At 30.2% G+C, this 25491-nt stretch overlaps 2 protein-coding genes across 2 annotated transcripts; one reads left to right on the top strand and one right to left on the bottom strand.

The window, feature by feature from the left end:
- Positions 1 to 23: 23 nt before the first annotated feature.
- On the bottom strand, positions 24 to 3929 carry Marf1 (meiosis regulator and mRNA stability factor 1-like protein). Its single transcript, XM_070645794.1, has 5 exons — positions 3669 to 3929; positions 3196 to 3603; positions 2220 to 3122; positions 285 to 2111; positions 24 to 222 (listed from the first exon to the last, which is right to left on the bottom strand). Exons 1-5 carry the CDS (start codon positions 3801 to 3803, stop codon positions 100 to 102), a joined length of 3396 nt encoding a protein of 1131 aa, XP_070501895.1. The 5' UTR covers positions 3804 to 3929; the 3' UTR covers positions 24 to 99.
- A 5900-nt stretch (positions 3930 to 9829) lies between these two features.
- On the top strand, positions 9830 to 25465 carry LOC139094726 (scavenger receptor class B member 1). The gene is made up of 12 exons (XM_070645881.1): positions 9830 to 9938; positions 10141 to 10751; positions 14423 to 14514; positions 14660 to 14823; positions 14884 to 15028; positions 18306 to 18506; positions 18803 to 19030; positions 19162 to 19282; positions 19624 to 19790; positions 22307 to 22422; positions 22511 to 22982; positions 24198 to 25465. Exons 2-12 carry the CDS (start codon positions 10553 to 10555, stop codon positions 24399 to 24401), a joined length of 2109 nt encoding a protein of 702 aa, XP_070501982.1. The 5' UTR covers positions 9830 to 9938; positions 10141 to 10552; the 3' UTR covers positions 24402 to 25465.
- Positions 25466 to 25491: the final 26 nt, after the last annotated feature.

Below are 25491 nucleotides of genomic sequence, written 5' to 3' on the forward strand. Positions count from 1 at the left end.
ATAATGAATATATTGCGCTATCACATATAATGGGTATTTTTCCTTCTATCTTCCAATATAAAAAAGAATATTAATCACATAGTGATCACTGTTGATTCGTTACATTTTCATGTTCTGATTACCACTATTGGTGTTATTTCCACTTGTGTTGACGTTATCGAATGTAAACATTGTTTTAAAGGACATGAATGGTGAAACTACATGAACATTAAATGCTTTCAACTGCAAAATTAAGGTATGATTAATTAAAATTTGATTATTACTGTTAGTAATTCAATTCTTACCGAATCAGTTGTGTTATTCGCGTTATTTCCTACAATACTTGAACGATTAACATCTAAAATTTCGCTGTCACTCTTCCAAATTGGATCGAACCAAATTGTTGCAGGTTTTGATAATTTTGGACTTTCAGGAGCATCAAAACGGAAGGAAGGTGATAACATAGAGTATTTTTGTTGCATGCTGGCATCCTGGCCTGAAAAATTAGACGAATTTGAAGAACATCCAGTCGAAGTATTCCAAAAGTCACGCTTTGTGGCATGCTGAATTTGTTGTTGTTGCTGTTGGAATTTCAAATTACGTTCATAATATCCTTGCGATCCTTGAGATCCTTGAGACTCTTCATATTTAGGTTGAGCCAAGTTTCCAAGCATTTCAGTTGGCATTGTGATGTCATTATTATTTGAATGGACATGAATATTACTATTATTTTGATTATTATAATTGCGACAGAACGAATTTAATTGAATATGCTGTTGAGATCTAGTATCTTTAACATTTGGAACTGATACTTTTTGACTACGATTAAAGCCAATTGGAAGTGGCTTCTGAACATGACGAAAGATTTCAGGCTTCTCATCAGGAATTTGAATTATATTCATGTTAAGCAATTTTTGCAATCCACTTTGAGTTAATGGACAATCACGAGTTAATTCGATATCACTGCGATCATGAAGATTTAATCCGACTTTAGTGAAGCAAAATATGTCAGGAAAAGCTTGAAATAATGATGATAAATTAGGGAATCCGAAATTAAAACATGTTGCTAAATTGAGCTTCATCATTGACTTAATTTCCTGAATATTCATCATTTTATGCTGCTCAACAACATTCACGACGTGCATTATAAACTTCATCATTGGCGTAATCGATATCATTTTGATTCCATTGACCATTTCAATTTGAACAGCATGTTTCATAGCATGCAATTGCTTTTCAGGAATTGAAAATTTGAATTTATCTCCAAAAACAGCATGAAACTTTGATAATGGAATTGTTGAGCCAATATCAATTATTGCTAAGCAAACGAGCATTGCGCGTTGCCTAAATTTTTCATTCTCTAAATGTGAGACAAGCCAAACTTCGTTTTCATAACTGTGAAGTTCGATAAATGGAACAAACTTTAATGCATCGATAACAGATTCGTAACCTAATGATGATCCTTGCATTTGATAGCCATATTTGCTCTTATGCATCTCCATTAATTCATCAAATTTGACCATTGTTCCAGATAATCCCGTCATTGTCTTTATTATTTCCTGAATTTGTTCCGAGAATATTCGCAGTGCAACTTTACGTGACAAAAATATCTTTCGATTTTCTTCATTTGTCAAGTCCATTTCAACGACACCAGAAAGAGCTTCCAAAAGTTCAGCCAGACGCATAAATCCGTAATCACTCAATTTGCATTGATATCCGAAATAATAATGATAAGAACGGACAAATTTTCGAAATGGAATTGAAAATTGTGGAGCATTTCGTAAAAGTTCTACGACTTCGCCTGCAAAAACGCTCGTCTTTTCCATTTCGACATTTGTTTGGCGACGCTTTTGAAGACTCAAAATGTATTCATCTGTTTCATCTCGTATTTTTGAGACTAGAATAAAGTTGCTATTACGTAAACCATTCAATAGATCTTCAATATCACAAACACCGTAATCGGTGACATCAAACACACGATTGTAAGTTGCTAAATACAATTGTGGCAAGTTTGATAAGAAAATTGATTTTGATGGTTGATTGCGGATTATTTTAAAGACATCTGTAGAGAATCGACGAATTTGTACACGATGAGTTAATGTTATTTGTCTCGATTCACCTTCTCCCAAAACCTGTTGTGTATAAAAAATATTAACGGTTTAAAATTATTTGAAAATATTTTCAAAAATAAAATGACGGTTTATAAATTCAAATTATAATTTGTCAGTTGAAAGATTTACCTGAACAACGGATGACATAGCTTCAAACATCTCAATTAATTTTGTGCATCCATAATCAGCAACACGGCATTGCTTTCCAAAATGATTATGGTATGTTGGAATGAATTTTGAGAATTGCATTGTTGATTTTGGACACATTCGGATCAGTTCAATGACCTCCTTAGAGATATTGTCTGCAGAGTCGCCACAAGATGAATTCAGATTAGTTTTTGTGAAATGCTTAGACGAGAATGATGAGTCGTCAAAGAAGCTATCATCACGAGAAGCTATAATCTTGATTCCATAATCATTATTTCGTATATTGACATTTGGTACACATGAAACAAGATGCTCCAACGAAACGCCGCGATCATTTGGCTGTACTTGAACATTTAATTCAGCTTCAAGACAAAATAACAAGCTTGCAACTGGAATGTCACCTTGATGAATTTGCAATAAAGGCTGAATCATCGTTTGAACCTGAGCAACACTCATAAAAACATTTGGAAGTGGCTCAATTTCTATTTCAGCCCATCCTTTATTCTTATCAGCCTTATAATGGAAAATACAATAAGGTGCACTATGCTGATCAGTCTTCAACACCATATCGACTTCCTCACATTTTGTAGCTGCATTTGCTTCAAGTGAAATCATTTTTTCATCATGACTATTAACAGCAATTGTACAGACATCAGGCATTCGATAAAGATCCAAAATACTGATCGATGACTTAAAACGAGACTGAAAAAGTTCTCGGAATTTGGACATTGGCAATTGATGAGACGGAACATCCATCAATAACCCGATGACTTTGTTACGTAAAGCCGAGCACTCTGCTGATGTTTTGTCTTTCAAAAACGATACAAAAATTCGTTTATGGCCCATTTTCTTACGATGCAAATGAGATACAACTTGTTTTGCAAACTGTTATGGAAGAAATTGCGAAAAAAAAATATTTGTTGATCAAGCATGATTCATTAATATTGATAAAACTCACCTGAATGGACGGAACTTTGACTTTAGCAATGGATGGTGTCTCGATTGTAAGCGAAAGAATCGGAGTTATTGGCTTTAATTGGTTCATCAGATAATTTTTCAGGCTATTTTCATCATAATACTGATCTAAATTACTAATTTGCAAGAAAACTCCATCATCATCATCGACAGAAGAATCATTACAAAATGTTTGCATTTCTTGATGTGAGAAGCTACTATTAAAACTCTTGTTGCTTTCAGCACTATTATTACTGAATTTACTCTGCGATCCTTTAGTTGACGATGTATCAAAAAGCGAAGAAAATGATCTATCGCATGTTATAGCGTGCATTGACGTATTTAAGTCATTAGAATTACTTGAATAACTCTGAGCTCTTGCTGATCGCATAGTTGAGTTGTGAAAACTTGACTAAAAGGAGATAAAATCAACTTAATTAGAACAAAAGAATCGAAAAATGGGAAAAATTTTCTTACCGAAATATCATTAAAGTTGTCAGTGAAATTCATAGAATTTCTTGGAATGGACGGACGATTATAATTGGAACTGAAGTTATTATTAAAGCATCGTCGAGAATTCGGTCTATTATTCGCAAAATACTGATTATTCATGACTACTTGGTCAGAATTTTTGGCGCAATCAGTGAAAATTTTTTAATCACAATTTTTCCTAATAATTCGCGGTAAATCTCGAATTCTTTATATTTTATGGCAAGAATATTAATAATTTAATAAATTTAAAACAAGCTAATTAAATTATTTGTCGTTTTTGGTACAAAAAACCTTAAAATTAATTACAGAATAGTTTACCCTTTAACGCCAACAAAAATTAAGAGAGGGTGCAACTTCACGCCGTACTTTTTTGTCAATTTTTAGAAATTTATTTAGAATTCAGACGAAAATTAAACTAAATTTTATGCTATACTATTCCATTATTTGGTCATTTTATTGACTTTTACCAATTCAAAACTTAGTTATCTTTGAAATATATCTATTTTGACAATTTAAATCGATAAAAATTTTGAAATTCAAACGGTTTTCAAAAATTTAAATAAGTAGTGACGTAGGGATATTTTTCATTCAAAAAATATTTTACCGGAACTAATACCTATTCGGATGTTTAGCTCGATAAAATTTAATTTCTAGGTACGTACCTATCATTTTTAACAATTAACAAAACAAAATGAAAAAATACATATTTACAATAATAAGAAACAAATCGTGCCAATAATTGATAAAAAATTGCCTTTATTAAAAACTGAACACTTTTCACACAAACTGTAAATATGCACAGTAAATAATTCATTTTAATGAACCACTGAAAAATGTAAATTCATATAGGTAATTCTACTTTTCTAATTTGGTGATTCTCAAAAACTAAATGTAGGAAAAGTAATTTGTATGAAAACAAGTTGGGATCGTTCATAAATGACATCTTTCTTCTGACAAGTTCTTAGGAGTATGGTGGCAATATCAGATAGAATGGCTACATATATAAGTTATAATTATAATGAACATTGTTTTAAAAGGCTAAAATATTTTAAGCATTAAGTAATAAATTCCGATTTTAAAGTCACTTAGAGAACATTCATCAAACTGAAAGTTAAATTAATTGGAAAATTTATTATGTACTCACCTTATAATAAATGAATTTAAGTTGTTAAACAAGAATATTTATTTAAGTCGTTTTTTATTTGTTTTAATGCAAATTTATCTGAAGTTTTGTGAATTCTTGAGATATTTAACTGGATCTATAATATACACATGCGACAATCTGAATGTTGAATTAATTCTAGTTATGCCATTTAATGAAACAACACTTGGCAAAAGGATCAGCCTACAAATGCGATTATTATAACACTTAGTAATATTTCATCTTTAAATGGCGAGAACCTTGATTATTAACACTCGACTAGTATTACTAAACTACATTTATCACCAAAAGTCCAATCTAAAGTGCTATTGTAAATTAATAAAGGATAACAAGAGCATATACTGCATATAAATCATTCATATTTCTTCATCATTCAGCATGTTGCGCGATTTGAAATTTAGCAAAAATAAATAAAGATTGTTTATATCGAGGATATCCAGTAGACATAAAACAAATGAGTTCCTAAGCAACAATGAAGACAAAACCAATGTAATGGAAAATTACCGATTACACATTGAACTTAACCACATTAATCTCAATCATTTTGAAGAGTTATGTTTGCATAAATAATATAAATGTTCTTAAGCGAAAACCTGACAAACAGAATTAATAAGTTCTTTCACAGAATTTTTCGGTGATATTCATTGATTAAAATTTATTGTATGTTTGACTTTTATCTATGATCGGTTAATGTACAACATAACGAGAACCTCTTGTAACGTCATTAATTAAGTTTCCGGGATAATTGTTCAATAATCAATTCTAACTAGTAGAATATCCACGTGTTTCAAGCAGATGTAATGAGACTAGTAATATGTATTGTATCAGGGTTGGAAAGATATGCACTTAAGTGGATGACGTCAATTTGATAGAAAAATCTAAGATCAAAGTTGGTTTAATCCGATGATTCCCAAAGAGTTTCATAGTTTTTGTTAATTCTTAGACATTCAATCATACGAAGTTAAGACAAGCATTGACATTGCATAGTTAACATCAAAATACTTCCTCTGAATATCACAAATTGAATGTTATGCTATATTTACAATAAGTTAAATAATTATATTGATCATTTTCTTCAATTCTAATTCTTAAAACCTGTTCCGTAAATATTGCAATAGAGCTTCGCATTTTGTTGTTTTCTAATGAGTCACCTTTACAGCTTATTTAGTTTTTAAAATTTATGGAAAATTACTTGCAATTCATTATATGTCTGATACATTTATCAGATCTCAAACTTACACTGACTGAGACAGAGGGAAACAAATAAAAAAAACTAGAATAGAATATATTAGAAAGCCATTAAAGATATGAGATTAGAATTCAACATAAATTTCTATGCGTTACGATAATAGCCAAACAGAAACGTATTCTAATATCCAAATGATGAACATAAATTATCCAATTAATATTGATTTTTGAATATTTTGAGTTATCAACAAGAATAGAATTAAAAACGTGTAGAATTGCGTGAAAAAGCTTACAAAAAAGTTTATTGATATTAAACATAGCACCAAACGTGCTTATACAAAGACATGTGAGAAGTCACATCTGTTCAATCTCTTCTCGTTCTTAAGATCTTTCATTATATTTACATAAATTTGTATATTGAAGGATATGTCAGGTTATCATTCACAAATGAAAATTGAAGAAGACGGTAAAGAGTAGAATTTCCAAAACTTATTGGCACCATGAGGTGCCATTCATAAATTACGACTACAGAATTTTATGAGATAATGTTACAGAACTTGGGAAGAGTATTTGATAATATTTTGGCAGGAACTGAATTTTTGAAATTTTCCGACTTTAAGAATTTCTTTAAAAATCTTCGCTTTAGGCTCATAATTGATGAATATATTGATATATAATACCTTAAAATCATCAAAGTCCACTGAAAATATTACAAATGAATACCTTTGTAGATGTTTGTAAATAAACATACTCAGCAATTAATCAAATTACATGTCAATAGAAAAAAAATTAAGCCTTAAGAAACCATGACCTTTATTAACCATTTAGTAATCAGGAAACACAACTTGCGTTCCGATTAATTCCTTGTCCTTTGGTTTTCTTGAAGTTTCTATGATGTTTTTGACATAATTTCATTAAAAAACAGCATAATTGAATACATTTGTATTTTTTTTAGTTCCTTTACATTCCTAGTTCAATGACATTAAAAGTTATGTTATTCGCGGATTGTTTGTTTATTGCAAAATGGGATATTAGAGTTTCTCGAGTAATTTAATATCTTTTTAAAAGCTTTTGTTGTTCTGAATACTAATTTTGAAGGATTGAATCCATGACTTAAGAGCCCTAGTGCTTAAAGTCGTTTACCAGAATCTCCAAACTGACCATATTCTAAAGAAATCAAAGAATTTATTAAGCCATAAAACCATCAAATAATAAAAGACAATTTACAGGCTTTTCATCACATGTTTATATTCATAAAGATCTACAGCGCTGTAATCATGCAGAAATCTGATAAAAAATTACTTATCATTCATACACGTGTGTCTTTTTCTGAATGAAATAGAAAATGCGTTAAAAGCTTAAGCATATAAACACGATATATAAATAATTCTTCAATTGGCACTGCGTATAAACCTGTTATCGAATCTTTACTTGATTCTTAAGTTACTATCAATGAGATTTTTTTTTGCAGACATTCATCCTCCAAGTCATCAGATTTAGCATGTTTGTCTTTCAATTTATTTGCGTAGTTTGGAGTTTTGTTTGCTTGCCATTTTCGTTGCTAAAGCACTTTTGAATAATTGGTTTTTCAGACACGAAACTATTGCGTCATTAAGTTTCTTCTTTTCTCTTCGATTAGGTAGGTCTTCATTCTGACGTGCTTAATAATTCTTTTTTCCTTCCTTATGATACATGCCAATATTATAGTGTCGTTAATAAATTAGATAGTTAGCAACTGAAGGACAAATAATAAGAATTTTTGACAAAATAAAAATGATCAATGGATAAAAACTTTAAAATCATGAAAGAATCAAGATATTAAGATTTTTAACAACTCCCGAACAGCACAAGTCGATTCGAGATTCGACCAGAATCACCTTAGTCTGGACAAATTAACTGTAAATAATTTTTCATCAGAATTCACATATTAAGACATATTTGAAAATTGATCATTGAATATTGATATGTTTACATAAGCTGCATAATTAGCATGTTCACGGCACATCTTAATTTCAAAAACAAACATTTATAGCTCAAAATTTTGCAATCGAATAATACAAATGTCATCAATAGAACAGGAAATTCCAAAGATGCTTCAGTTTAGCTATGACATTTTTTGTAAATAATTCTATTGATTAATCAAGGATTAACTGTAATTCTTTGTACTTTATTCAGTATCAGCAATTAAATGGGGCTGAATGTTTTGCACCAGTATTGTCACTAAAATTAGCCTCATCCAAAATTTTCTGGCAGAATTAAAATAAAATACTCCAGACCTGCTCCAGACCATTTTTACCATCTGTCATGTGGAAAATAAGGATGATTGCCGACATCCGGACAGTTCCTCTTCAGAATTCTATAAGAACGGAATCAATATTTTAAATATTAAAAATTAAAAGAAAAGGCCGTACTTCATTGACTATTAGCAGCTTTATTTAAACTTTGCACAACTGTTTGACTCGAGATATATCATGCAATGCATTTAGCCGCAATTTGTTTGCTAAAGCTAAACACAAATCGAGTTGAATGACTAGGGCAGTAAGAAAGCACTTAAATGCGCGTAACTTTTATTAATAAATCAATTAAGGAATTAATAACCTTAATATTAGGGGTGTCGATTATTTGGGTTTTCAGGATTTGTACAAATCCCAAATACCCAAATCCCAGGACCCCAAGTACTTGTACAAATCCCAAATCTCCAATAAGAATAAAATTTCATTATAAACAGGCGAATTTTCTGGAATTTTTATACAAACGCATCCAGATGAAAGTCAAATTTTAACCATATATTGTTATTTACTATTGTAAATTTAGTTTAAAATCCTTAAAACTGCGATTTTTCACTTGAATTTTTTCAAAAAGGATATAAAACTCTCGAAAACGTGAATCTTTATCTTAATTTTTTTAATGGCAATTTTGGTTAACATTTTCTTAAAAATTTAAAAAAATCCTGGAATGTTATGACTTTTCACCTCAAAATTCTTTTATCAAAGTGAAAATTTATGGAAAATTGTAAGTTTTTGACTGGATTTTCCTACACTAAATTGAAAAAGTCTCGTAAATGGAATTTTCACTATGATTTACTTAAAATTAACCAAAACAAATTTTCATATATAACAAAAATTCAGTTGGATGCATTTTCAACAACGGGCCGGCAAAGAAATGCCGATCTGTTGTTTTTTTTGGCCAACCCTAGATTTTTCTTACCAAATATTTATGAAAATATTAATGAATAATAAAATTTTGAAGAACTAAAAAATAATAATATGAAAAAATATAATAATATAGGATAAAATGCATAAAGATTTGTACAAGTACTTGGGTCCAAAACCCAAGTATTTGGGGTACCCCAAATCCTTACAAAATACCCCAAATCCCAAATACTTGGGATTTGTAATCGACACCCCTACTTAATATGTTGATGTTCCTAGAACTAAAATTTATGAAAATATAGTAAGATACAGGAATAAGTGACCAAAATAATAACTCAGTTAAATTCGCTTGGATTTTTCATCAATTTGTTCATGTACACGGATCTTCACGTACACCTTAAAAAGTAAAGATTCTAAATGACCATTAATATTTTCAGTAAAATCATCTGTTCAATCAGAGAAGAAGAAAAAAAAAGCATTCAAACACTTGTTTTCCGCACATATATGCTCAAGCTTATATCTCACAACTTACTTTAATTTTGCTTTCATTCGAGTGAGAAAAAAAAAATAAAGCTTGTAGAGAAACAGCAAAAAATATAAAACCAGATTCATTGAGTCTCGACTGAATTCATTCATCGTTTGTAGTCGAAGCTGATCGGTCATTTAAAGTAAATGTGCTCTTTTTTGAAAATAGACATAAATTTTTTTCCCTCCTTTTTTTGTGATAACGCAATAGTGTCGTGCATTTGATATGTGAGAGAAAAATTATTGAATTTATTGAATGAGACGAGAAAAAATTTTTTTATATATTTTATTAACGTGACCTGGAGATTAGTTGCAATCGGGCATTCAAATCTTTTGAATCGCGGAAATACAACAAATGAATGTGATACTTGACAATTTATTAAAAATTGAAGCTTTAAATATTCTTAATTTAATTAAATTAATATTTAAGAAAGCAGCACGAACAGAAAAAGAAAATTAATAAGTATTTATGCAATTAAAGTGTTGAAATTTCGCAGTGCAGTTTAAAAAAAAATTAGAAAGAAAAAAATAACATAAACTTGTTAAAGTTAAACGTGTGCAATATTAAAGAAAATAAAAAATAAGGTAGACATATGAATTGCATCGCTGTGCACTAATTATTAGGTGAATGAAATTTCTTTCTTGGCTGTTATTACTGAAGGAAATTGGTGTAAAAGTGCATGTTAATAGCCAAAAAATATATTTACATATTCAACATTATTAAGACTAGAAATTTAAATTGTATGCATTTTTTTGCACAATTTATCAATTTCTTAACGAACTATAAAATATAGTATTAAATTTAACATATTCGCACAAGACTTAAGTGAAGTAAATTAATCATGAAAGAGATTATAAATTTCTTCGCTGGTCGCCGTTACTCGGCGGTAAATACTTGCGAAATGCAAGTTATGGATAGCACAGTAGGAAAAAATCACAAAAGTTTAAATCACAATCGACCATCATTAAATCGAGGATTGTCTGTACTAGATGCTCTCTTCCATGAAAGGAAACAAGGAAAGCAGACAAGGAGTCCAACTTGTAAGTTTAAAGGAGTGGATTAAGTGCGAATTTTTGTGAAAAGTGAATTTTTTAAGTGATGGAAATGTTGGAAATTCGATTGAGATAGTTCATTTAAAAGATAAGGAACTTTAAGTACAAGAAAGGCAAACCATAACAAAAGCTGTAATTAAGCTATTAATTCGTGAATTTTAGTAACAGTATATTGTAAGACATTCGGCAAATCTTCAATTTAACTCTAATCACGAACGAACCAAAACAAAATTTCATAAAAATGTTTAATTGTACTTGAAAAGTTATAATCGTTGCTCAAAAGTAAACATGTTTTGAAACTACTCAGACTTTATATTTAAACTAAAAAGTCACATTTTAATTTCTGAAATTCTGAGAAACTTGAAAAAATTTCAAGATCTCGAAAAGCATTTTTATGTTTTTAATTAAATTAAAATATTCGAAGACAATTAGGAAGTGCTTAGTCTCAAATCTAGACATAGAAATGAATGCGATGAACCGCATTATTCACTGTTAATATGGGTTGAAATCGATCTCACAGTGCCATTAGAACAACATTTTGTTCTATTATTAATACGTCGAGTAAACACTGTCTAAGTAAACTATATACGCATGATATGCTGCTCGGAGAACTAGTAAACCGGCAAATAAGTCTAACAAAGCATTTAACTTCATCAAGGAGATGCTTTATAATCATTATGTCGATAAATTTGTCACATTGCTATTAAAAGCTGCGCACTTTACAAACAAGCAACAAAGTTGCGAGAAACAGCTGTTTACAAATCAAAGGTTTAGGAAATTGTGAAAAAAGCTTGAAATGTTTTAAATATTTCATTTTGTGGTGCGAAAAATTTCACGTATTTTATTATTTCATTATAAAAATGCAATGTAAGCCGCAATTTAAAGAAACTTCTAGATGTAAAAAGCTCGATTTAATTGAACCGAGACTTAATGTACACATATGTTTACATATATATTTATTTTTTTTTCAAACATCTCTATTAGCTGTCTAGTCTAAAGTATTTTGCAGATCGAAATACGATTGATTTACCTTGAAATTTCTGCAGTAATTTCTAGAAGCAATTTTTTTAAGCCAAGTACGACTGATATTTTTTTTAATGTCAGCATATATGCACAATTCTGCACTAGAAAAGCCAGTCAAAAACGTTTATTTCTAAGTTTAGGTTAGCTGTAGATTCCAATATAATCGCAAACATTAATGTAAGCAAGTTGTAATGAATTTAAACATCTCAACAAATAAAAGATGCAATGAAATAGAATTGATTAGACATTTACATGTCGATAAAAGTAATGAAAAGTAGCTTTAAAGGATCTTTTAAAAGTGACGTCTAAAATTTATTGGTGAACAAAGGTCTAGTAATAACTTGTAATAACTTTTTAAATGAATATTTTGAGACTCTATAGCAGTGGTGGGGAAACTGTGTGCCACGGTACACTAGCCTTTCATGGTTGCCGTCACCAAGATGTGCCGCGAAAAATAAAAGGTAGCCATCCTCTGCTCTATAGGTTAAATGTTATTCAATAATGACATTATAACAGATGTCATCTTTAAACAATTCCTAATGTGTAAATTAAGCGTGTGTGGCTATTTAAATAATGAAAATAACGTCAAGTAGCTGCATTTCTTTACTTACAAAATCGTCTCAATTGTTGCGCGGCATTAAAAGTGTAAAAATATTTAAAAAAACTCAAAGTTGTAAATCTCTGTTAGCTTTTGAATATTAATATTCAATTTTTTATAAACTATTAGTGAGGCTTTTATAAGCAGTCAAAGTGTAATGCATTAAAACAATCCGTAAAGGAATAAATTATGGAATATTTAATTAGAAAAATACATTAAAATCTATTTGGAATTTTTGCTTAGTAATGTCATACTGTTCTATAAAAAAGTCTGGATGCAAATAGTAAAAGTTGAAACTGAATGTGCGAAATATTGCAAAGTACGTCAGTTTACATATGCCGCTTAGCACGTAGATGACGCATATAATGACCCGAAAATCGACTAAGAAGACAAAAATTCATAATGACTAACGATGGCATTACCAAAAAACAGCAACTGTAAATAGGAAATTCACAATGCTGCTTTTTCTTCTTCCTTTTCCTTTTTTTGTTAATGAAAACAAAATTTGAACTTGAGACAGTCAGTTTGCTATTAAGTTTAGTGAATTGAAGGAGAATTTAAATTTCATTAGCTACTGACATAGCAGATACATAGGAATAATATACATATTTTAAATAGCTACACTTTTTTCACTTGACAAGCAATTAGAGATTGTTTTCGACCAATGCATCTAATGTGTTATCGGAAGTAAAACAAAATTATTTGGACTTTTTGTATATGAACATTTAAAGGCATCAAAATGACATTTTACTTTTATGATTTAAACTGTACATTGTAAGATTGCCGATGAAGAAATTTGTTGATGCAATAAAGTTGAAATCTTGAAAGTTGCTGCGAAACACATCGTGATATTAATGCTGTTTTATTGACAATGGAGAAGGCGTGATGAGTACAAAGTTCAAAAGTGCGTTTTGAGTTGGTCAATTTGGTGACAAGTCACATATTATTGAATCTTTAAATGGTTACTGAATATAAATTTATTAAAAATGTGAGTTGCATGACAGTAAATAACTAAATTTCTAATAAGATTATAAATCAATAGATCAAAGCTTTAAATGAACAAACTTAATTATTTTCCAACCTAAATTGAAAGGAAACAAAAGTACCGGATACCGATACTTGTAGTATTTACACTGTTCGTAGGTCTTAAATTTCAATATTGAATAACTGACACCAAAATATTGACATAATATTAAAATCAATTGAGATTCTCACCATCATAATACAGAAAATTATCACTAAGAGTACAGCATAATTGTCCATTCTTGTAAGAAAATATCGCGTACTTATAATTGAATTTGCTGGAAAATCCGTTTACTTAAATCCAAATGTTAAATATTTAACTCGTTTCGAAAACGCTTTACTTTTTAAAGTAAATATAAATTTACATGCATTCTATAAAGCTGTTCTGTATTTTAATAAAATAATGAATAATTAAAACTGAATATTGATAGTTTCTAGTGGTTTAAAACAGGAATAATATATGATTAGCGTCATGTCATTATTTAATTATTGGGATATCTGGGTTAATCCCAAAGCCTTGACCAGTATCAGCTTCTTTATGTCATCGAATTTCTTTGAATGATATCAATCGGGGAAGCCAAGACACAAGATCTATTTCCCGGTAAAATCGAATAAATAAAATATCCCCTATAGAACATTTTAATTGCTGTAAAATATAGCAAGTGATTTGTCACGGCAGCATGTGACGATAAGATTACAAATCTTCTACATCCACGCGACATTTCATATTAAAACTCCTAATATTACTCATTAAGAAGTTGTGTAATGTAATCATGTTATATTCCTCTCCTAAACGGGAATCAATTTCCAACGACTTCTATAATTGATCAATAAAGACTCGATCTAGGGAGGATGCGCTTATGATGTCCAAAATCAAAGATTAAATGGTTGTCATTAGAATTTATAATAATATTTAAAATCAGAAGATTGTTAAAGTTCCTTTAAATTTAATTTTCAATAGACATCACTTCTAAATGTTTCCCTTTACTAACATTTACTATTTTCTTATTTACAGTCATATTTTTCTTGCTTACCACCGGTCTTTTACTGATCTGCTCAGGCATTTTTATACTATTATTTCATCCATATGACCTTATATTTAAATGGGTAAGTGATCCTTTATGAGTTATAAGACACAATTGAAATTAACATGTTTCTTTTCTTTCATTTCTTTCTTTACATGGTCTTATTCTCATATTATGCAATGCATGTGATTTTACTTTCTGTGATGCATTGCATTGAAACTGTGCAGAAACTTTTATTGGCAGAGGATGGTGAAATTTTTCAATTATGGGAAAGACCACCAGTAGATTTATTCCTCAAAGTATATCTGTTCAATATTACAAATCACGAAGACTTTATGAGTGGTCGAGCAAAGAAGCTAAATGTTGAAGAAATCGGCCCTTACGTTTATCAGTAAGTAATAAATTTATGATGTATACGAATATGGTAATAAATTAAATCCATTATTAACAGGGAGTTAATGACCCATGAAAATGTATCATTCAACAGTAACGGAACATTGTCAACTATACCAAATCATCCACTATTGTGGAGAGGAGATTTATCTGAAGGACGGCAGGAAGACGATATTTTCTATTTACCCAATATTGCATTGTTAGTAAGTAACGTAGGATTTTATTCCGGAAATAAATCAATCCCTCGACTGTTCTGAATTCTCCTTATTCATGAGCTTACAAGGCTATGCAGAATATGGAAAAAACCATGAGTCAATATAATGAATATTCACTTAATATTAGCCTTGCAAATCTGATTTAATTCCGTTAAAAAGTAATAAAATATTTTCACTCTCATTTATTCATACTTGTTTCTATAATTAATGTGATGCTAAGTAATAACGCCTAAAGATAAATGAACAATTCAGCACATCTCTCTTCACTTAATGCTTTATTTACCTTGAACCATTCAATGCCGGCGAAATTTCGCACATACTTATTTAAACGAATAAATTTTTTTCCGTGCCTAGTTTGACGCGTGTTTGTAGATTCATTTTAAGCGTAATTTTACAGCACTCAGTGATAATGAATGAACAAAAGTTGTGGGCATTTTAACGAAACCAAGGTCAACTGTCGAACAAAGTTGACAAACCATTTTTTTTTCTCATTGCTCAAACCATTTCTTTCTCTCACTATTTCTTTCTACGTCTGTCAATGTGAATGAGCGTTTACATAAAGTGTCAGCTTGGCCATTCACGCGTCTACAGACGATATTCGATATTTTTTTCTCTCTTGCTAGACCATTTTCGTTACTTAGTATCTGTCGTTAAATATGCACAATCTTAAGTCAATCAACCTCATTTCAACTCACTGCAGTTTAATATTTAAGTTGATGATTAATGAACGAAAATTTATTCAGTTAAGAGTTGATTTCTGTTCAGTTTAGTGATTTTTAGGTCAAAAAGTTCAATTCAGTTCAGTTCATGTTTAAATTCCTCTTCAATAAATGAGTTTGTTTCAGTTTAATTCAATTACTTCATGTTGTAATTGCCCATAAAAATGAACATAAAAACTTCGTTTAGTTTCAGTTCAGTTGAGCTACTCTTTCAAAATCAAAATAAAACATTCTCGAAGAAAAAAATAATTACGAAAAAAAAAGCCGGCAAAAAGCGCCTCGTTTGTACGCGTGCAAATGCCTCTTACCATTTATATTTTGCTCGTGAAAGATACATAACATAACGAAATAAATAATCAAGTTCGAGAGATAATATTGTATTGAGTATACATATATATTTATTTATCTTTGAAATGCGAGATTTAGGTTATATTAATGCAATTTTTTACTATTGCGTCACATCCACATGATTCGATGAAAGAAAAAAATATATAAATGAGAAGTTAGGTTGTGCATGAGAAAATAATAAAAATGTACTTCAAAAATTTTATGGTGATCATGAGCATATGTATCTCTCCTCGACACTGCTTTACTTCTCACAGCATCATTTAGTGCAACAGCTTAAAATTCAATGAATGAATCGTAAAAAAGACGTTTATTAGGCTAATACTATCGGCTTTAATATTACAAAATATGAGATAATATGCGAAGAATTTAATGTCTACAATTTTTCATGATTACGTTCCCTTTTGATTAATAATCGTTAACTCATGAAGCTTATATTGCCTAAAGGCTCATCTCACACATTGTATTGAGTCATATTGAACTTCCATTGTAATTTAGAGACGATACTGTACATTTAAATAATGATTTATTGCTGATTCTACTGAAAATGGCAGTTAATATGTAATAATTTAATGTAACTTTTCGTACGAAACAAAATATTTACATTGGAACTTGATAATTCTTGAAATAGTTCCAGTCTTTTTCTAGTCATCAAATTCTTAAAACCATGTGAACTAATTTACACGATTGTGTGAATTTGTGATTCTCAAATGATGTCAACAAATATTATCTTTACTTCCTGTTCTCATTCAAAAACTGCAGGCATGAAAATTTAAACAAAAGTCTGACAAAATCCCATTTTATGATCCACATCATCGTTTAATAGCCCCCAAAAGTACAAACAGCTTAAAGATCTGTTTCTTTATTTACACGGCAATGAATTCACAGCCGATCATTGCACTTTCTTCGAATAAATGCATATAAATATAAATAAAGACCTGGACCTCGACAACAATCTTTTGATATCAATGGGAAAACACGACGCATCGTGGAAGGGCAACTGAGAAAAATTATCAATGAGAAATAAATGCCGTCTAACTTGCGTCTAACATCAAAAATGTAAATTTGGCTGTGTTTTTGTCTCTTCCTACCACATTTTCGTTATGTCATTCACCGTTAACTTCTGCTTTTGCTAACAAATAAAAGAAATTTCCATAAAATGAGAAGACCTTGAAATTGAAGATGTCGAAGATATAAAAAGGTTATTTTTAGCGGAGGTATTTACATTAAAGCATTGTGCAACGTAAAATTGAATAAATTTAATTCTAAACAGTCAGTGACGCAATATTATTTTCTTGCTAGATAGAAGTTCTATATAGAATTTAGAATGATTAATTAAGGGATTTTTCAGACTTTTACAAGTCATTATTCTAGAATTTTCAATACTAATTATAAGCTTAATCAATTGATTATAGTTATTTGAACAGCTATGCGACTAGTCACACATATAATTAATGGAAACAAATTTGTAGATGCGTCTCACAATAAACATTCCGTAATTCATCAACATGTATACACAAAACGATATGTTAAGGGCATCAGGTTGATAACCGAGACATTAAATGGCAATAGCTTTGGATATTTCTAGACAAATGTCATTTGAAGGCCAATGAACGTCTAAATGCAATCAATATTTCGTCTTAGTAAAGCTTATATTGCATTTAAGATTGATTGATCCTCTTGCTTATTTATTTATTAACTTAGAAACTTGTTTTAAGCTCTAAACTGCAATTAACCAAACTTTGTCTAGTAAATATACGCGCATTAACTAAGCAATCACATCATGTGCAGTCAGTAGCACTTGAAGTTGGATTTTAAGAAAAGAAAAAAAAGATTTCTGCTTAAAAAAAACTGGAACTGATTCGCAATTTTAGTTTCTTTCTCTTTCATTCCAATTCGATTGTTTACATTATTGCCCCATACTATTTAGTATAATATAGTCATATGCATGTTCCAGTCATACTGCATAATTTTCCATAATTCCACTAGACTGACTTTAGATTTACCTGTCATATTGAAGAAGTATGCAGTTATTGCATGGCTTTTACAGCTTGTATCTGATGCAATTTTTTTTCTGTTTCGTTTCACTGGGTCAGGTGAATGGAAGTTCATGAAAATTATAGGAACGCTAAAAAAACCTGTGAAAACGCATGATTAACAATTTTATTCATTATTTACTCTTTTTTGCTTGCTTTTTATAGGCAATCGCACATGTTGCATCACCAAAGAATTATTTCTTCAGACTGCCTGTCAATATCTTTGTGAGAAAAGAAAACATTCAGCCGGTTGTTAAGATGACAGCTAAGGAGTTCATGATGGGTTACGAAAGTCCTTTAACGACCCTTGGAAATACTCTGTTGCCTCATTGGATTCATTTTGATAAAGTCGGACTCATTGATCGTGTAAGTTGTGGATTTTATTGTTGATGTTCAAGTTCTACTCAAAGCTATTAAGTATTTTGGATAAATCCCAATATTTTTGGCAATCATCGACTAAAGTGTCCCAGTCAGAGGCGTGCAAATGTCCAGTTGCGCCTCTGATCCCAACCTTCATAAAAAGTCTTTAAAAATGCGAATTATCGTTACTTTTACTAGTTTCTATACCCCAATTAACTAAAGTCATATCCCTAAGCTCTAATATTGACAATTTTAAAAATTCAAGCACGAACTAAATCAAATATGTTTTTTTTACTCAACAGATGTACGACTTTAGCGGAGATTTTGCAACATATTATACGGGAGAGAATGACATTCGAATGTCGGGACTTTACGATACATTTCATGGCTCACCGGATTTACCGCAATGGAAAGGAGAGCATTGTAGCAATATTCAAGGCGCTAGTGATGGAACTAAGTTTATGAGTTTCATGCAGGAAAACGATACATTATTATTCTTCCGAAAAAGCATGTGCCGTCCACAAAGACTTGTTAGTATTGATTGAACTATCATGATTTTATATTCAATGAATTTGACCTTTCATTCTTTTTATTTCACTCTTTGCGTTGTTCATCAATGGCACTTTTGGTAATTAAAAAAATGAACGAAAAAAATATTTAGAAGCGAATTGGCAAAGTCGATCCTGTTCAAGGTCTAGAGGCTGTTAAATTCGCATTTGAGGATAATGCGCTCGACAATGGTGTCCATAATGATTTAAATAAGTGCTTTTGTCGTGATCCAAGTGAGTATAATGTTAATATATTGTGGATATAATACAAGGAAAGTTTATTGATGCTGAAAAAAATGAAATAAAATGTGTGTAAATAATGGAATTGCAAATTAATTATATCCACACAATAATTTCCTCATTAATTCTAAGTAAAGTCTGTTTTATTGCGACATATTGCGCAAATTTATAGATTTATTCACAATTTTCACTTAAAATTATTTAAATTAAATTTATTTATAAAAACTAGATAATAAAAATATCGAATATTTCCATAATTGCAACACCCGTCCTTGATCTTGAAAGATATTTTTATCATATTTTGTTTACGTTTTTTTTCTTCTCTATTTTTACAGACAAATGCCTTGCGGAAGGTCTCATCGATGTAACAGATTGTTATTATGGTTTCCCAATCGCCCTTAGCTATCCACATTTTCTCGATGCCGACCCAGCTCTCTTAGAAGGTGTGAATGGAAGTAAACCAAATCGTTCACTGCATGAAAGCTACTTCGTACTTAATCCTGTAAGTCGTAAATTTGATACTATATAATTATAGAATTTTTAAATATGTCGTATTTAAAGTATTTTATGAGGAAGCACGACATGATGAGAAACACGTGAATTTGTAGTTTGATATAAAGGACAATTCACATGTCTTTGACTAATATATTCAATGAAAATATTTCAATTATGGCTTATAAATGCTAATAACTGTTTGTTTTGAATATTCTAAAGATAAAAATATCTGAACCGTTTATTATTTATTAAGAATCGGAATGGAATTGATCGCTAATGATGTCAAGTATGCTAAGAATAGATGTTCAAGGTTACAATTAGAAAATGATAAACATTTAGTCCTATTTAGGCATAAACTAATTAGTAGATGATCTAAATCCACATATTTGTAATTAGAAACGTAGTTTTCAGTCACTTGACTATATCCTGTGTAAACTCATGAGACTTACACCGAGTTAGGCATTTAATTAATTAATCAAGACAATAAAGCAATAAAAAAACTGATTAGTTCTTCCTGAATCGACCGGTCACAATCTATAAAAGAGAATTTCAATCGGAATTGCAAGGAAGCAGTGCTAAAATTTACATATTGTTAGCTGCAAAAAAAAAACTCACTTCCATACCAAATGAATGTCCGCAAACATTTCAGTGTTCATAACAAAGTCTTTCTCAATCACTCTTGAATCAATACGGTTAATATGGTAGAGATTACAAATTACAAGTTTTAAGGCAGTCTCACCTTGATTTTAACCGTAATATACAATACTGTCTGCAATTCAAATAGCTTGCTTTATAGCTCATTTTCCGATAATTAAAGCATGCTTGTTTGTCCGATCATCTGGAAGTTTCTTAGTAATCACTTTGTGCTAAATTAGTTCTCCACTGCTGTCATATGACTCGTGACCCTCTTCTTAAAAATGATTAAATAATTATTGTGAATTAAGTTATTTACATATTTGTGATTATGTATGACAAAATACAAGGTGTTATCGGATTTCGTAGGATTTAATTTAATTAATATCATGTTCATACCAACGTGCTTTTGTCGCGTGCTTGCAACGTATGACTTGAATGAAAAGCTATAAATCTTAAATTGAATTTATATTTAAATTAATTAGAATTTCGAATGATAATTTTCTATGCCTAGTTCCTCAGATATTTCAAGTTCAAGTTATGAATGAGAGTTTGTAGTTCCAAAAATTTACTTTTTATATCCATCAACTAGTTTCTCTACCTTAAGTGGTATTAGTATGTAAATGACTTGAATTAAACTATGGAGACATGCTGGCTACTGCTTTAATCTCTTTTTAAAATCTTAAAATTATAAGGTACCCAAAGAAACATCTGCTGGATCTTTATTAACTAATTCCATTTCTACAGAAATATAGCATAAATTTAGTAATTTCTCTGAAGGACACATAGAATTCAGCATACTAGAATTGATTTTTACAAACTTTATAGGCATATGATACAATATCATATTTTTAGTATTTTATGTCCGGCTATAATCAAACGTTTTCAACGGCTATTGATATTCTATCACTAAGCCCTAATAAAAAGCCTCAGAAGGAATAAATTATCTACAAGCATCTACCATTATCTCCGCACATCAACATATAGCGAAGATCAACGATGTAGGAAAAAAATATGTGCGCATGCTTCTGAAAGTCACAAGAAATACCGCAAACAAGTGCACCACAACTAATAAATGTGAATTGGTACTTATTTTGCAATTTTCACTTGATTTCTCATACTGACTTAATTCAGTCGTGATTGAAACTTGTTGATCTTCAAAATACGATTTATGATCGATATTTTCTCATGCAACTCATATGTGTTCATTAACATTTTTTGCTTCCTCATAGTACAGTAAATAAAAACGTTTGATTTGAGAGTGAGAAAAAATATTTTTGTTAGTCATTGCAAGTTGAGTAATTGGAGCGCACTTGAATGAAATCTGTTTATTGAATGAAAATAGAGAATTTTGAATTTTAACGGTTTTTTAAAATTTGAATTTATCTCCTCAAATTTCAAAATTTAACGAACAAATTTACCGTCTTTTTAAAACTCAAGTGAACTTAACGAAAATGAAATAGGTATTGGATACTGAATAGCAATTGAAATTAAGGTCCTACTGCCCATTCGGTCGCTAGAATGTTTAATAAACCCCAAACCGAATTTTATTGCCCAATTAATTATCAGAACACTGCTAAATACGTTTATTAGCATATTTCATTGTGACTGCCCGAGCGACACATCTGAAAAATGTCTTGCCAGGTAGCGCGACATTTGTAAAACAGCTTCCATTTGATGCAAATTAAAGAACTTTCGCTATAGCCTTAAACGCACCATGACGAAGCCTTCTTTATTTGTGTCACTCGGGCTAGAATATAACTGAGAATACACTTAGCACAGAGCGATAAATAAAATTAAGGAACCAATTTATTACCTAAGATTATTATGTAAATTCAATTTAGTTTACAACTTTTTTTTACCATTCATTCTTGTTTCTTAATCAAACAGCTGTCCGGTCTTCCTTTGAAATTGTCGGCAAAGTTCCAAATCAATATGGCTATGTCTGATGTTCGTAATATGGCTCACGTAGAAAAGTTCTCACATCTTACAATTCCGATGTTATGGTAAATATTATACATAATAAAATAGACATGACCTTTATGTCATAAATTTCACTTTATTGCTTACACGCTTAACTTTTTTTTTACATAGGTTTGAGATTAGTATGATGGAATTGCCAAAACGTCTTGAAGATCGTTTCAGCCTCTACTTGAATATATTACCAGTAGTTGAAAAAGTTGGCCTTTACGGATCATTGATACTTGGATTAGCACTCTCAATTATAGCTGTGACACAAGTAGCACTTCGTGCATCTAAATATGTAGCATCGCCATATCACCAAAAGTATCATCATAATTTAGTCAATAATTCCGTGTATAATGCGTGCGAAGAAAAGGTGTCGTCAAGAAATCATTCCGTAAGAAATGAATCTTCTCAAAATGGCAATAAAAGCACTGATGACGTAGACGGAGAAGATGATAGTAAAATATCAGATGATGATGATGATGCTCACTGCTTAAATATTATCAGACGTGATGACCAATATGAGTTAGAAAATGACGATGCAATTTCTGATATTGATTATAATGATGACGGGGAGAGTTCCAACGGTTCATCAGAGCAGGTAAATAAATTCTTCAAATATTGGACCTTGATCTTAAAGTAATAAGAAGAGTAAATGCTGCTTGGCTATAAATACTTTGCGGTTATTATTCATATTTCGAGAGCTTTCGAATATTTATATATCCATGAGATGATTGCTCTTTTTTTTATTTCTTATTTAATTAAACTTCTTTCTGTGCTGATGGACATCAATTTACTTTTTGCGAATATCAAATAATTTTTTTTGCAGGCAGTGATATTCGATCATTTCAAGCTTTCATGTGGTTCTGGGGAATTTCTTGAGTCATTTTTTTTGCTAATGCTTTAAGTTCTTATTTGATGGATGTATAATGAAGTTTTTGATAATCAGTCATGTGATTTTGATGAGAAGTTTCTTCTCATTTCTTTTAATTTAAGTATGTCAAGAAGTAATTTGATTTTTGATTATCATTGTCAATTTTTTCGGTTTTAACCAGCTTTCTATTAAAATATCTCCAGAGAAGTAGCTTATAAGGGAGGTAAATGAACTTGATCAGATAGTGCTTTCCCAGGACATTTGGGCATACTGTTAACTTCAAAGCAATCCTCTGACATTAAATATATGTTTTTTATTTTAGTCACAATTCTTAAGATGCATATGATAATTATTTACAATACTAAGCATACTAAGCCTTAACATTTCAACAAATTAATGCTTGAAAATGTCAAAACGTCTTTATTCCTTCCATATTGCCAGAATATTCTTAAAATTTTGTTCAAAGCCTGCTTGATCATGAATTAATCATATGATGTCAATTATATCAGCACGATAAATTCCTTTAATAATGATTCATGTCCTAAAACACCTGTTGATTCTCAATTAGCAAAAGTTAGAACAGTAAGCGATAGATAGAGAAGTAGGCAAAAATTGACGACAACTACATTCTGACATCAATCAATAAAACCTGCATGAAACTAATTAAACCTTTTGATTATGGCCGTTCCTTTATGTTTAGACAATAATAAAAATTAACCTTCACTTTATATGATGAAAAATAAAAGTGGATGTACCTTAATATCAAATCTTAATTTACCTTAACAATCAATATTTTTGTGTTAAAAGGTAAATAAATCCAAACATCCGCGTCATTTATTTGACCATGGCCAACACATACTTGTGCATTAGAATTAAACATAATATCATTATTAATTATGTGTAGTTTATTAATTGATGATTAATTAATCTTATAATTTACAGATGGAATCAGATGGTCGAAGTGAGCAATCACAGAAATTTATAGAAACAGATATACCAGAAACCGAAAATCAAGGAATTAGAGATTCTCTGGTGTCAACTGTAAGACGATTATCTGATGGATATATTGAAATTGCGCAAGCACTTATGGGAAACAAGCGTGATACGCTCTTGAAGATTGTTGAATCAGATGATGATGAGAGTTGAGGGATAGCGTCGAACGGAAAATTTGTAGACTCATCGATGATAAACAGAACAATTATTCAAGATCAATAATTGTTTATGGTGAAAGAAGACTGGCAATGTTTAGCACCACTTTTGTATTATTTTGCATTATCATCATCACTCCGTACTTTTTTTTTAATAATTTTGTTTTCTCATAAAAAAATCATGATGATTAATCAACTCATTTCAATTGGTTATATCCACAATATTATTTTTCAATGAATCAACTATGGATCGTAAGCTGATCTCTGCAACTTGCATTTTCCCTAAAAACTTAAAACTTTAATCAAGCAATCAACTTAATTTCAAAAAATTAACGGTCATAAAAAATTTTGAAAAATAACGATCAAAAATTTTCTAATTTCAAATAAATTTCGTCCGTTATTTTTTGAATTATTTTCGACTGAATTTATTCTTTGTGGGAAAAATGCGCTATCGACGGTTACTAGTAGCCCTATACTAGATTTTAAGGTTGCCGATTTCTTCTTCCTAGATAAGTTAATGACTCTAAATGTATTGTATTATCACTTTTATTGACGCACCTCTTATGCTCATAAGTAATTTTTATAATTTCCATTGTAATTTTTTTATGGACATGAGCATTCACGCATAAATTGAACACATACTTATGTTTAAGTATCATCGATTATCTAAAGCCATTTGCATACCATTCTAGCTTTTAATATCAAACTGTGATGTTTTAAAACTGTGTGTAGAAAAGCTTTTTATATTATTTTTATGCTGGCTATGTGCATAAATTGGATGTGAGAAAGAATTATCTTAACCAGTGACAATTAAATTATGAAGATCCAATAAGTATTTAATTAAATTATTATTTAAGCCATTTAGGAACTTTGATTACAATTTGTGTGTCTAGTTTAGTGTCATTACCTCGATAAACACTCAATGTACTTAGGTATATTGAGAAGGTACTTAAATTAATGCCAGTAAACGAGATTCAACAAATTTAAAAGATTGTAAACTATGTTACACAAATTATATTAAGCTTTAATGTTTAATGAATCAAATAAATAAATTTATGAATTATATTCATTATGAACAACTTAAACTT

Source organism: Chironomus tepperi, unplaced genomic scaffold, assembly GCF_022539635.2.
Source record: "Chironomus tepperi strain 1889 unplaced genomic scaffold, CSIRO-AGI_Ctep_v1 contig_354, whole genome shotgun sequence".
NCBI classification, from domain to species: Eukaryota; Metazoa; Arthropoda; class Insecta; order Diptera; family Chironomidae; genus Chironomus; species Chironomus tepperi.